Here is a 15,323-nt window from a genome sequence, read left to right on the forward strand (position 1 = left end):
ATTATATCAAATATATGATATTATTTGAATTTTTCTGAACGACATGGAAGGCTCAACAATCAAACTCCACCGTCACTGGAAAATCAATTGTATCTCCTGTTATAATCAGGTTTTTTGACAGTGCACACACACACACACACACACACACACACACACACACACACACACACACTCAGAATTGGGGCTAAATGCCAGCAAATTAATTTGACAAGATTGGAACTTTTTGTTCTCCATCTAACTGACTAGTGAAAGCTTAAATTTGTGGTGTTTGGATTCTCAGCGGTGCCTCAAAACGCCTTGAAACACACTCAGTCATGGCCATTGATCTGCACCTGATGCTTTGTTGATTTGATGTACCTGAATGCTTCGGTTTACTCGAGCTGAGCTGCTGTATTGGCACTACAGTCAATCGGATTTACTTTGTTTTTTTTGCTCGTAAACAAACAAGCAATGGAGTGTAAGTCATACTGCAGGAGATCTGAAACATTTCTTTCTACTATTGTTAATAATCCAACAGGACTAAACATTAGTAGCCACACTGGCGGCCCTGCAATGCTTACGACACCCCATGAAGTAAGATTGTTTGGAGAGTTTCCATTTTCATCCTTCACAACTTTACTATTCCACCATATTTACTTAATGGTGGGAAACGTGTGCAAATGCTGGTAACCATTAGATGTTAACAAGCTAATGATTAGCATCTAACATTTCCATTAGTCTTCGCTTCATACACTTCTGAGACTGCGTCCCAGTGCACCGTCTCATTTGACCCATGTCACTAACTGAGCTGCACAGACAGAAGAAGAAGGAACAGAACCCGAGAAGCAATCGTGATAAAATTGTTGCTTTTCAGCAGCGTTGACGAGACAACGGCATATCGAGCGCATTATTATTCTGCGAATAGCTTCGTAGTACTTTGTTATATACTGCAATTCTGTTCTTGTATTCAGAGTACTTTGTAACATGGCTACGTAGTAGTTCTTGGTTTCTTGGTTTGTGATTCTGCTGCTGCTCTGTAGACATATTGCCCGTCCCTCCATGTCGTCGGTTGTACATATTGTAAACACCGAATTCTGGGTTTTATAAATAAAGTTGGCTTTGACTTGACATTTTAGCACGTTAGCATGTTAACATCAAAGTTAGCAGTTAGTTGGCTGAAAGGACGCTTGTAATGTTGATCAATAAGTAAAAATGAACTCCTGATGCTGCTCCGAGCTGCTGTAGCAGCAGCATTAAATGTACTCTTCCCTATCAAGCGTGTGTGAGTCCATGTTATCAGTGAGGCGAGGCGAGCCATCGTGTGCGCTGACTGTAGTCATATAGATCGGCTGAGTCCCAGAGATTATGTCCATTGATCGGACGGGAGGGGTTTGTGGTTTCAATTGACGGTGAACTCCTGTCTGATGTCGTGTTCTATGATTTCAGGGGCCGAAGGAGCCGTGTTCAGCAAATCAGTGGAGACGCCGCATGTCAGGGCCGAGCCGTTCAAAGAGCTGAGGTGAGTCTGTTTCTATCGCAGCACACGGCAGATACACGGACATGTGCAGGAAATGATTATATACCGTGAGAAAGTTATCCTGCATCTACACAAATCAATAAAACGCTCACACAAAAACACAAACGTGACTTCAAACCAAAACTTCTGCTGAAGCAAATCACTCACAAGCAAACACTTCTACTTTACTCGCTCCTGTTCATGTGTGATCAGAGGACGATTAGTCCATCGACAGAAACAATTCAACAATTTGATTATCAATTAATCATGTAACTGTCTCAGATTCTCTGGTTTAAACTTCGCAAATGTGTTCTGTAATATACTGCAATATATAATAAACAGAATATCTCTATATATCTATAATGACCAGGTAGTAACATAATGTATTATGTGTGTAGTATATATACATAACTGACCCTGTCAAACGGGTATTGGAGGATATTGACTCAGCATTTGTCCTCTGAGGTTTTACGCTGGCAAAATAGAAGGAAAGAAAATAGTGTGTTTGGGATGGTGAGGGAGGAGAGAAAGAAGATGTCACAGTTCAGACAATGAAAACATGTTATTGACTGCAGCAAAGAATATTGCAGCAAAATGGAAAATATATTTTTCCTTTCCTTTGATTGATTCCCAGTTAGCAGCCAATTAAATACCCATTCTGTTAGCCTGTTCATTTTTTAATCTGTTTATAGAAATAATCTATTTCTAAAATAGGATTCACACACACTCAAACCTGCCAAATGATACACAGTGCAGACTAATCATCACAGAAACACCACATTTTGATTTTTCTGCCAATATTTTAGTTTATGATGCATGGCTAATTGGTGAATCATCAATGCTTCGCTAATGGCCCAGTTTGATTCTTCATATGCATTTATTAGCTCTTTTTCTTACTATAATTTTGCCCAAAGAAAAGTCAAAAATCCAGCATTAGTGGATTTAGCAACTATGAGCTCATTTCAACGTTGACTTTTTATGTATTTTTTTAAATTGTGCAAATTGTAATAGCTGAGGTCACAATACTTCCACAACAAAAGATCTTGCCTCTTTGCAATTAACTGGGGAGAAACGAAGATGAAAAGCAGGCGAGGCAGTGTTTAGATGTAGAAAGAGGTGGAAAGAGTAGGTTTCCATGAGTAATCAGTACTCCTGTCTGTCCGAGCCAGAATCCGAATCTTTCATCCATATGTGTTCATATGTTGGTGAAGCAATGACTGTTTGGACCCTACTGACCCTAATTACAGTGGTCAAAGCTGCATTATGTAATATTCTTCATAACAACAAGTTGAGTGAAAGTGGTTACTCACAGTGATGAATCCACAGAGGATTATACAGAGCTTTGCCTCCTGCGGCTCATTCTTTTGGTTTGTACGGTACATTTACTGCACGGTTCACTCTCAGGACTCCTTGTTGAACCTTGTTTTCAGGTTTTTAGCAGTCAAGCTCTGATAATCCCACGATACACTACCTGCCCAGTTAGAGACTAGCTGGTGAAGAAAGGGGAAAATCTAGCAGCTACATAGACGGATATTTATGTCAGGAGCTGGTGGAGACCAAACCCCCGAAAGGAGGGTGAATATTGGACTTCATCAGGCGGACACACACAACACCGATGTGATGATAACGTTGCTCTGTATCTGCTAGATGTGTAAAAACTGTCACATGTCAACTTCTAAGGTGGTAATAAATCAGGGCTGTGTGTCTGTCAGCTAAATGTTCAGTTCTTCTGCCCCAAACTGGCCAAAATAATTCAGACCACAGTCTCCGTTTGCCACGAGGGAACAAATCACAGTTTGATAATCAAAAGGTTTTGGGCGGACTGTCACTTTAAGGCGGACAGGTGTCACAAGTTATGAGCTCTCTGACAGGCATCAGTCAAATTTAACTCTGGCTGACTGTGTGTGTGTGTGTGTGTGTGTGTGTGTGTGTGTGTGTGTGTGTGTGGACAGCCGAGGATGTCTCTTTGGTGTAAATGTCTTGTTTATCATCTCCCACCTGTGCTGTCAGATGTGATGACCGTCAATCAGAGCAGAGAGAGAGAGAGAGAGTGGGGGGGGGGGGGGGGGTTGATAACAGGACAAAAAATGAGACAAAGAACAAGAAAAAAGGGGGAAGGAGAGAGTTAGAGCGCTGTGTGACAGTGAAGGAGAAGGGAAGAAGAAAACACCTTTTTGTTCACTTTGGGTCACACTGAGATACATATCAAAACAACTACTGTCCTGATTTTCATGATTTTTAATGTAAATATTCATTGTGCCATTCAATATCAACGTTCTTCTTTATACATTGATTTTAAAAAAAGGAACATTACAAAACATATTGAGCTATAGGTAACTTAATTACATAGATCTGGAGCCACCAACTCAAGTTGCAACCTACCAAAACACTGAAACACCAGCAGTCATTACGATTTGTCCTAAAAACCAGCAACGCCTTCAGTCGAATTTCAAGCAGAAACCAGACATAAATGTTTTTTTAGAAAAGTGTTCGATTGTTGCAGTGACTGTTTTGTGACTGGTCTTTTTATCTACAGAGCACGCTGACATTCTTTGATCTGAATTGAAAGAGAAGCAGAAAGGCAAAGTGGTAGAAAGCCTGTGAAGTGAAAATAAGAAAATCTAAAGAAAATAAGAAAAAGGACAAAAAATGAAAGAAAAGCTCATTGTTGTTAGAGAGGAAAGAGTATAAAAAAAGAGACGAAAGAGAGACAATACTAAGAAAGAAAAAGAGCTTTATGTGACAGAGAAAATGCTGCAGGGACGAGCGTGACGGGAATTAGGGGTCAGATAGAGAAGGACTTTGATGACAAATATCTAATAACAGTATTTCAGTGGTGTGTGCGCCGAGATGAACTGTGATCCATCAATCACTGCTGCTTTCCTTTCAAAATCATCATTTCAAATAATAAAAAAAAGAGAAAGAAAGTCCCGTCAGTGGTGCACAGATCGTTTCTGAGCGACGCTCCCAAAGCCCCCCATCATGTGATTGTCCTTATAATTTGACAGCCAGAGTCTACGGCGATGTGTTTTTTCCTTTCCTTTCCCCCCCGTGTTTATGCATCTTTGGTGACAACAAGCCAATTGAGAATGAAATATGGCACAAACTATCCAATTATGTCAGAAAAGGGGAGCGAGCTCGCTGGAGCATGGCTAAAATCTAATCTTACTCTAATCTCTCCCAACCCCTTGGCAGGTAGCAATCGAGGATTCAAACCCTATTCCGGGATATCGTATTAACCCGCAACACAAACACACACATCCCACCTAGAGCTGTCAGTTTTTTATCGAAACCGTAGCCGTCACATCCGTCTGCGTGGTAACGCCTTGTCAAGAGGATGTGTCCTTGCATCAGACGAACGCCTTTGTGAAAGTAAAATGGCAGCGTGGGTGAATTTGATAGTGCACCTTCATTTATGTCCTGACCAATTCAGAGGACAGATAACAGTAATAAATATGAAGCAATAAGAAGGAAAGTGAATGTGTTTCTCTTAAGGTGAAAGCAGATGCCGAGTGGCTCACTTCCTGCAAGAGCTGAGAAGCTGGAAGTTTTCACATCAGGAAAACTTAGATAGACTTACATTAGAGTCACAGAAACTCAATCTGGGGGAGTTTGTCCCACGGCTCTTCCTGTGTGGACACTTTTTAGTGCTCTGTAATCTTCACTCTACATGGGAACATTGAAAGTGCGCTGACAGACGAAAACGCACAGCAGGTTGCTAAGTTCAGTACAGAATACAGAATCAGACTGAGACAGTTAGATAGAAACTGTTTTGATCCTGCAGTTCTTTTTTTAAATTGCTCTACATGTTTATAACATATTGTTATTATTACTATTATTAGTAATAGTAGTGTTTAATATTCTCTCTAACTAAAGAAGAACAATAAAACTTTGGGCCAGCTCTGGCACATCTACAGTGATGTTTATCAATGTGAATGTTCCCTGTGAAGCAAGCCGGTAATTAAACAGAACAATAGTCCAAAACGACTGAACTGAACTCAAAGGTTGTGGACTAATGTTGTTTTGTTACAGTGATTAATACATTTTCTATCTGTTCATTGCTTTGACTGAGAGAATAAATGTGAAACAGTCTCTTTTACTTTTTGATTTAAAACAAGAAGTAAACTAAAAATGAAGCAAAACAGGCAAGTGATATGTTTAAATGTCAAAGGCAAGAAAAAGTCACAACCACAAAAATGGAGCTTTTGAGCAAATCGCACAAGCTTCATCAGCCGATCATCGAGCTGTAGATGTTCAAATGACAATTGAGCAAACTTGAAGCAGCTGTTTCTTTAGCGCTTCAGCGTCACGGGACCGTGATGCAGAGAAGATGTGTGAGCATTACACTGTGGTCTGTGTAGACGTCAGATCCTCTTCATCCTTTACTCCCCTTGTTTCCTCCTCCTCTCCTCTCTCACCTTACCTGCTCTCCTCTCATCCTCCCTCTTCATCCTCCCTCTGCTCTTGCTTCTCCTCCACCCTTTACAAGCCACCCTCTGATCTTCTTTCTTTCTTCCTTCTGCCCTTCGTTCCTCTTTTATTCTCCTCACGTGGTGCCCTTCTTTTGGTTTTATTGCGCTCACGTTGCTTCTTCCATATTAATCCCTGACCTTAAAGCTTCACTTTAGTCTCTCTGTTCAACCTTTTTTATTTGATTTATCTTAACATTTAAGTACAGAGGCCCATATAAGCAGTTAACCAAAGACAATACTGCAACAACAAAAGCCGAAATTCAGGCCCAGAAAACCAACAAGTCATAATGAGAAACACAAAGGAGATCAGGACTCCTGCACCATTAGCACCTCTGAGCATCAAGAAATAAAACAGAAAGCCGAGTAAATAGGTCACAAATTAAACTATATCCATGCCCCTTCTTTTCATCTTCTTACTCTCCTTTTCCCTTTCTGTCCTCTCTAATTGTCCAGCCTTTCCTTTTCCTCCCCTCTACCCTCGTTGTCCTCCACACCATCAGCTTGCACTGATCTCAGTAATGGAGAGGATGGTCTGTTCCACAGAGCCCTGCGAAGCAATCAGCTGCACTCGTATTGGCCGAGATTGCCATTTAACCTATGATTCGCTGCGTGACACAACCGCAGCCCATTTCAACTCACCATAGCTTATATATTTATCACACCAAACTGTTCTGATCACTGTGTTCACACCGTACAAGAAACAGTGGCAGATCATTTGAAGAGGGCATCGTCACCAAGGACAAGTCACATGTAGAGCAAAGGGAGAGTAGGAAAGCTGCCGACAGCCTTCAGACTGTGCAAGTTTATAATTTCTGTCATGTCAAAAACCGCCAGTCGTTTCCGTTGTTATCTGAAGGCGGGCGATATGAGGAGGAAGCGTGAAAAGTTATTAACCTTTGATCTCTGTGGCAGATCTGAAAGGAGAGAGAAAGGATAAGAGGATGTACAAAAGTGGAATAGAAAACAAGAAAGAGAACCAGAGGAAACTCTATTGATTGCTGTGGGGAAATAAATAAAGAGAGAAAATAGACCGTAGAACAAGTAATATTAAAACAGGAAGTTGAAATATGTAAATATATGACAACATCAGCTTGTCAGTAACGGGTGAGATTGCTTTATTGTCAACCATTCTTGACTTTAACATTTGTTTTGTACAAATAAAGCTTTATACGCGATATACATTTCTTAGTTAAATGTAGATTTTTATGAAAAACTGTTTGTATTAGAAAGAGACAGAAATAAGAGTGAAGGAAAAGGAAAAATAACATGAGACAAAGTTTCACTTGACAGTGTTGGTGAAGAGGAAATGAATAAGAATATAACCCTGGGAGAGAAATATTTCATTGCCTGACTCCCTGAGGAGCAACCTGGGAGAAAGAGGGAGGATGAGAGAGGAGGGAGGCCTTTGTAAGGAGTAATGGAGGAGTTGTTTTTTTTTTTACTTCCCATCCACAGACACTCAATACCTCTGAGTTATTTTCAGTGTTGGAGAAACTTGTTCCTCTTCATCCAGTGTGTCTTTGTAGGCGTGCAGAGTCAGGAACTTCAACCTATCGAGCCTCTGGATGTGGTTATATTATACGTCAGCAAAGCAAGATTTCAATGTAGATTCCTGATCTAAGAGACTCTCAGTGTTGCACGGTCCCGTCCCACTCCGACAGGATTCTGGGCTCCAGAAAGTCACCCTTAAAATACATAATTGTGCTTTTTTTTTTGGCAATACAAATTCTATTGACATTAATAGAGTTTGCAGCAAAAATTTTAATTTAAATCTGTGTGACCAAGCGGGCATCTGGATCACGTTGCTCACTCCTTCAAGTATTTCCAAAGATTACCTGTGAGACCTTCATGGCCCCAGACTGACACCATAGTTGATAAGGAGGGTCGGGCAGAGTCCAACTTCTCTGATGTTGGAACCACCACCACACTCCACCATCCACTTCCACTCAAAGCCAGAATTGGAGAGTTTTATGTCCATCAGATTCAGAGCTTTTTTTAAGCTCTGAAGCCTTTCAGTATTCTCACCACGTCCTCCATGGGATCAATTTTTACTCTCTCGTTTTACAAAGCACAAGATTAAAGTCTCATCCATGTTCACTTAATGTCCAGATACAACAGTTTTAAATTGTTTCGGTTGTTTTTGTTTGCCCTCTGGTGACATCGGTTAGCGGGAATACTAACAGACTGTGTCAGTACTGTTGATGTAGGAAACACCACAGACACAAAAACAGACAGAAATACGTTCATACAGTGATTGATGAGTCTGATATGTTTGGAGCCGAGAAGGCGAGATCCTTAAAAAAACCCGACTGTTGCAAATTAATCCAATTTAACTGAGCACTTGTCTTAAATTGTCTTATGAAACATGAACATCAAACAACTACAATGATGAGGCATTAGATTATATGTATTTAATTAATCACCACATTACAGACACTGTAAGTAATTAATATGTGTTAAGACTTAACCCTCTGTGGGCAGAGAGCAGCGGGTCATGTAAAGGAAATTGAAGTTTTAATTTGGAAACTTTGTTCACTCTAATCCTTGGAGGTTTTTTTGTCTTTGTCATGTTCATCAGCTTTCAGCTGCCATTTCTTTCCTCCTGTGCTTTGTACCACCCAGGCAGCACATCCATAAGAATAAACCACAAATATATATCACTGAATATTGTGAATATAAGTGTGAAATAACCTCATTAAACTGAAATGATTAAAACTGATGAGGATTACCTGAATTTATGGTGAATACTCCCAGAACCCCACCAACTCCAAAAACAAACTGTGACTCAACTCTTTGACTTTCCAATAACAGTCATGTCATACAGAGGCTCTGACATGGGGGTCTCTCGACCGGTAGACCTGTTCAGTAACCAATCCATGTCACCAACAAACATGAAGTAACAGACAACTGTACCGAGATGCCTCCACTGATCATTTCTTATTTCAACTTTCTAGCTCGTGACTGAGAATCCCTGTTGCAATAAATAAACCAAACAGAACAGCAGAATACTCCAAATGAAGATATGACACGTATATAGTACATATACATACTTAGTGACGATGGATGCCATGTATGTTTGTGTGCTTGCTTATAAACAGACGTTTTAAAGGCTGCTCCTCCTGAATACAGTGAAAACCTTCCCTGTGGAGAAAATATCACGTATTTTATCCACAACCGCCGTGGTGACAGAAAGACAGGAAGTCTACAGAGACCTCCTCTGCAGGCCTGAATCTACTGAAGCGTTTTGACACCTTTGCTGCTTCCTGTAAAGATCGGCTCGTGGCTCTGACTGCTTTTGTCAAGATGTGAAGAGGAGTGGGCTGATTTTTAATCCTCATGCAGAAATTTGTAGGCAGCCACAGTATGCAGGTGGGCTGTAGTGTTCAAATGCCAGATCCACTCAATTTACTCCATTCATGTTGGTGGTCCTTGACGTGTGTGTGTGGGGGGGCTTGTATGTCTTTATGAGGTCCAATTTGACTTTTTTGGATGTTATGTCCCCATCTAGGCCGGTAGGAGCGCAACGTAAAAGTTGAAATGTCATTCCCTCCCCTGGTCTGGAAACCAAAGTCTGAACACTGAATTGGAATTAAAGTGAAATAATTCTGACTAACCCGCATGAAACAAGCAAAAAGACATTTCCTAAACCTCACTCCCTGGGTTAAAGCCAAACAGGAGAAACCAGCGCATAAGTAAATGGCAACTCAGCAGCTGGTGCCAGGTGTACCAGCCCCACCCTAGAGCCTTTGGACAGCAGCTCAGGATGTGCTCCAACTTCCCTCTGCCTGGGTATTGCAGGCAGTCTGGAGACTCCACTTTGCCCCAGCTGAAGATGTTTGATGGGGTAGGCAGGACGTCATACACTGCTCAGCCCAGGAACTTGATGCGCTGCGGATCTTCTTGCTAAATATCGGTCCATGTGACTTTCTGGACCATGGCCTGTTCCCAACTTGTCAAAGCCCCCTGCTGTCTCAAGCCAACCACTCTTCTGGACCTCTCATCCTCCACCGTTGTCCTCACTTCCTACTGGAACAGCCTGCGCCTCTCCTTCCCCTTTGCCTTATCTTAGTAGGGAGTAGAGAACGTTCCCAGACTAGCTCTTCACTGGGTGACTCTCTGGCCCAAGTCACCTTAAACTCCTCTTCCAGGGACTTCAGGGGTAACTGGAGCTTGGTGTTGTTCCCGTAGAAGGTGATGCTGCTGAGGCTCCTGGATAACCCCAGCCACTTCCTGGGGGAACTTCCTCTCCAAACTCTTTATGATGGCGATGGGAACTTCGTAGACAAGCTACGGCCCGAGTATCCTTGACAGGAGACCATACTTGTAGATCCAGACCTTAAACTTTCCAAGAAGCCCTGAGCGGTCCACCAGTCCCAGCCAGTTCCTGACAGGTTGCCTGAACTGAGCTGCTGTTGGCAAACAAGCTAAGCTTCTGCTTCGCTTCTGCCCCAGCAGTTGTTTGGTGAAGCCGAAGGTGTTGGCTATGATAAACGCTCCCTGGCTCTTTCCTTTTGGTGACTTCTATGCCGTATTCAGTTCTGCAGAGGGTCATTAATGTCTTCCTCAGGATGGTTCGCATCTCAGCCAAGGAGGGACTGTACTGCTTCTTGAGGGACTAGTTCCTGGATCTCGTGGATCTCTGCAGCTTGCTTTGGGTCTCTTCCTTGCGGTTTGGGCTGCCAACCCTCCCCGCCCTGGTTGCCATCTTTCCGAGCTGTCCACTGTCTCTCGGTTGTCACCACATTATTCTTGGTTGTCAGCTAGCCTTCTCCTGGTCACCACTGGTTTCACGAGCAAGGTGATTAATTGAAGACATCTCTCCTGAACACATCAGTGATGGAACAGATGAAATTAAAAAATATTGTTGTAAATGTGCCAGAGTTAACCAAAGGACTATTTTTCATCTGGACAGATTTTAGATAGAAGTTCCTAATTTATTTTGTTATTGTTGAAAGGGATGAAAATAAAAGTAAATGTTTTGCACAGTGTCAGGATGACAGATTGCTAAAACAGTCTAATAAACAGGCTGCATCAGAATCGTGACTTTTGTTTACAAGACCTTGTTAGATTCTAATTAGGCTGTTAGGCACAAATCAAATTTAAAAAAAGGGGACAAAGTCAACTGCGGATCATAACAAAGAAAACAAACTGAGGGTGTATTCACAGCTTAAACTTCTTTCTTATCTTGTTTCTTATCTTTTGTTTTTTAGAATTTGCTGTATAAATAATGTTTGCGGGAGTAAGAGAGCAAATTCTATGAGCTGTTCTGTCTGTTCCCAGGCTGGAGTCTCCCACTCGCTCCCTACTGATGGAGGCTCCTAAAGGCATCCAGATCCTGGCTGAGGCCGGAGACATCCAGGCCATCTGCAGGAACGAGCTGCGACTGGAGTCCAAAGACGGAGAGGTGTGTCAACCAACAGCACAAAGGAACTTTTTGTCTGTTTGAAGGATAAATGCTGCACCAAATCATCAATGACATTAAATTACATTTATTTAGCTGACGCATTATCCAAAGCGACTTTTTGGGAGCACTCACATCCAAGTAAAGTGGTTTAGATAATCTGGATAAACTGCTGGCTTGCTTACAGCCTGACTGATTGTGTTTCTTGCAGTATTGGACCTTGTTGTAGTGATGTCCAGAATAAATAGAATTAGCCTTGAAAGAGAAGGTTTCAAAACTGCCAGAAAAATATAATCAGTCAGAATCTCTAAATGATAAAAAATTAAGTGAAACAAGAACTCAAGGTATCTGTAGTTACATCTCGTCAACAATTATGTGAAGATAGATGTGACTTTTTTTGAAATTGTGCTTATCTTATTTTGTAACAAACTCCAAAATTTTGTTCACTCCAAAATAAAAGTCACTTATCCTTTAAAAAATGTGACACTTAGTCTGTCACTGAAGCTCATCACTAATGGGCTTTTTTCGGGGAAGACGTTTTGAGATGTAGTAAAAGCGCAGGTGTAAAATGATAAAGTTAATGATGGCTTTATTCCATTTAGCTGCTTCAGTTTCAGGCTCTTGTTATTGTACATGCTGGCTCGCTGCCACACTGCCATGACTTCATGACGACATCACCTGTGCTTTTACTGCTGTGACAAGTCAAAATGTCTGCTGTGTAAAAGCTCTGTCTTGCCACAGCCATTTATAAATAATGGGTAGTTAACATCACTGGTTTTAAAATTAAAATATAGCCTACATTGTTTTCAAAGCCTTGGTGGTGATGCACAGTGAAGCAAAAACACCTTGATTTGTGCAGAAGATTTACTTTCAGAAGGATTATCTTTGTTCGAGGCACTCCTGTTACTTCAGACGGACTTTCTGCACAAAGAGAAACCCTCCCACTCTACTGGCAGGTTGAGAAAATAACTTTTCTTGTCCTCCGGCCATACTGGCTGATGGGGCTCCATCTCAATTCAATATTTCTCCCGTCTAAACTTATTTTTAGCAAACAAGAATCCAAACAATAGTTAGCTCCCTCGGCCAACATGGACCAGCGTTTAGCTTATTGGCTGGTGGCAATTTCCCACATACTGGCCGTCCACCAGTTCTGTTAGAGTTAATCTGTTAGAGTCTCACAGAAAAGCAGGGAAATTGAGAACAGATTGTTATTCTCTTTGAGTCTTTCACATGCTTTCTCTTTTCCATCCTTTCCAGTTTCCTGTCCATTTCTTTCCTCCTCCTCCTTCCTCTGTCCTCTTTCCGTCTTTGCTTATTTACCATCCTTTTTTTCCCCTGTTCACTCATTCACTCCTCATCCTCATACTGCTTCTTTCCTTCTTTCATCCTTTCCTCCCTGCTCCTATATTCCTCCAACCATCCCCTGATTCGTTACGCACATCATTCCTCGCATTCATCACGGTCGGCTGCGCTGATAAAAGGATTTCCCACCTTAGGTTGCACCAGTCATGTCATGTCAGATCTGTTAAAATCAGCGAAGGAGGATTAGTGAGAAGAAAGTGTTTAAAAGTTTCCCACAAAAACAGTTTCATACATTAAGACAGGCTGCCGATATGAGATGGATGAGGAGAGAGAGACTGTTTCAGGGAAGTGCCCTTGGATTCAGTTTGGCCCAGTTAAGAGTGACCACAGGAGCATTCGGAAGCCCCTCCCACAACACATCTTGCAGTTTTCATGGATGTGGGGTCGAAGATGAGGCTGTGGAAGTCATGATGGTCATTTCATATAATTAGACTCACATTCTCACACTCCATTAGTGTTGCAAATGTCCATTTGTCAAACCTTTGTCTTATACGCACCTCTCCTCAGGACCCCCTTGGCACCACCACCGCAATTACAGAGCGGCTTTGGCCATTAGACACCCACAAACCACACAGGCAGACACGGAAATAGACTCACACACTTGTGTGGACAGTGATACACTGTGGATTCCTGAAGCCACTCACAGTCACATAACTGACACTCCATTACCCATGCACGGCCTCCTAAAGAGTAACGTCACCCAGGCTAATAATCTGGCTTGCTCTGCCAGCTAGTGGTGACCACATCCTGGCAAAGACTTTGTCAGTATTCAGTTTAACGCTAGCAATTATATTCCTTTGGAGAAAAACACCAAGAGAAAGCGTAAAACCTCGTTCTCTTCCGAGTTAAACAAAGAAGATTTAGAATTTTTTCGCAGGACGCTTTCGGGTTACATCATGGACAGCTGTCATGTCATTGGTTGTGCACTGAAAGGTCATCAATTAACGAGGTAAAGAATGAAACAGAATTTCTAGTGCAGCAGTGAGGCATAAAATCCCAGTGATTTTTGTTGTTGTTTTACCCTTTGCAGCACCAACATTGTAGTTTACAGTCAACCATCAAAAGCATTTTCTGAGCTTCTTGAAGCAGCAGCAACTTGCTTAATCTACATGTACTTTTGTCCTTCGCTAACGCACAATCACACTCTCAGCTTTACACACACATGAAGATCATCCAGCCACAGGGTTCTCGTAGTGTTTCACACCGCTTGCCCCTCGTGGTGAACGATTTGTACAATAGCAGCTGTCTGAGGAAGTCAGCCGAGACTGCTTTAAAAGTGTTCCGGGTCATTTGATTGCGATGCCTCCCAGAGGCGCCTGGTGATGGCTCCTTTACCTTTCTATGGCTGGAGAGCTTCTCCTTCCCTCGGCCAGTGAAACACCAGCCCTGCACAAGCCCCAGGAGGCCGGGAGGGAGGAGGGGACAAGGGGAGGAGAGGGCAGAGAGATGGAATTCATGCAGCAGTGGTTTGTGTCCGTGCAGAGGGAGAAAGGCAGTTTGTTCCAATCGATGTTGGGTTGAAGGGAGTAAAATGAGTGGATGACTGGCTGTGTGCAGATAGGTGTGTTTGTAGCGGCGAGGCAGAAGGAATTTTGCTCTCTTTTTATTCCTCAGGAGACCAGAGGAAAGACCCGGGAGTCAGCTGAGAGTTAACTTTTTTGTTCTTTGTTGTTTTGCTCAGTTTTTAGCCGGACAGGATTTTTAGTTTTAACCTGCTCTGCCACTTTGTCAACAAAAGATTTCATGTATCAATATCATTTCTGTCACTCGGAGCTATTTCGGTCAGCACATAACAAATCACCTGGCCGAAAGAGGCGTGGCTAATCACAAAAAGGTGTATAACTTCTCACCGTATTGAAGTAACACTGTCAGACTTTGTGCAGAAATCAACAGATTAACAAATAGGACAATGATTGGCCTTATTGTTGATGACAGAGCATCACCATGACATTATCAAACACGTGGGGGCGCTGCAGAGCTCATTTCAGGTTACACATAACTGTGTGGACAGGGGTAGACAAGCCATGTGATGATCCAACAGCAGGTAAAACATTAGGAATTGAATTGAATTACAGAATCTTTGGTCACTTCTCAAGCACGCTCATGAAAATGTTGAGAAATGTAGAGAAAGTTGGACTTATCCAACAAAATCTGTTCCTGAATCAACTTGGAATGAGAAATTAGCCATGCAGTTGCAGTATTGTGCTTTATTTTGAACCTTTCTAACTTTTTTAATCCTATACTGTTTGTAAGTGTTCTGGATGAAATTCAGGAGGCGTCATTTGTTGATTGGCCAGTCCTCTGCCCTCACTATGTGTGTTTGTGCACAGCTATGCAACAAGCAAGACTTCTGATAAAGGCCGGAGGCAGCAGATTGCCTTTGTAGAGCTCTTGAGGAAATGGAGAAGGCGTAATTTCCTGATTGGCCTGGAACATATCTGACCGCACGCAGCTGCTTTCTGCTGTGTGAGTGTCCTAACAGAAATCTCTTAGTGAAAACTATGTTTGTGCAATATATTCTGGCTTTGAGAGACCTTTCACCTGTATCTGTCTCCTTCTTCAGGGATTCAAACTGATGACCTTTAGGTGACAA

The 15,323-nt window shown here is 42.1% G+C and overlaps 1 protein-coding gene across 1 annotated transcript in view; it reads left to right on the forward strand.

The window, feature by feature from the left end:
• sgcd (sarcoglycan, delta (dystrophin-associated glycoprotein)) overlaps positions 1-15,323 on the forward strand; it is a 109,468-nt gene that overhangs the window by 92,567 nt on the left and 1,578 nt on the right. The window contains exons 6-7 of the mRNA XM_070917356.1: positions 1,426-1,498; positions 11,248-11,371. Coding sequence (XP_070773457.1) covers positions 1,426-1,498; positions 11,248-11,371 — 197 coding nt within the window. The remainder of the gene's footprint in view (positions 1-1,425; positions 1,499-11,247; positions 11,372-15,323) is intronic.

The sequence above is a fragment of the Enoplosus armatus genome, chromosome 13, assembly GCF_043641665.1.
Source record: "Enoplosus armatus isolate fEnoArm2 chromosome 13, fEnoArm2.hap1, whole genome shotgun sequence".
NCBI classification, from domain to species: Eukaryota; Metazoa; Chordata; class Actinopteri; order Centrarchiformes; family Enoplosidae; genus Enoplosus; species Enoplosus armatus.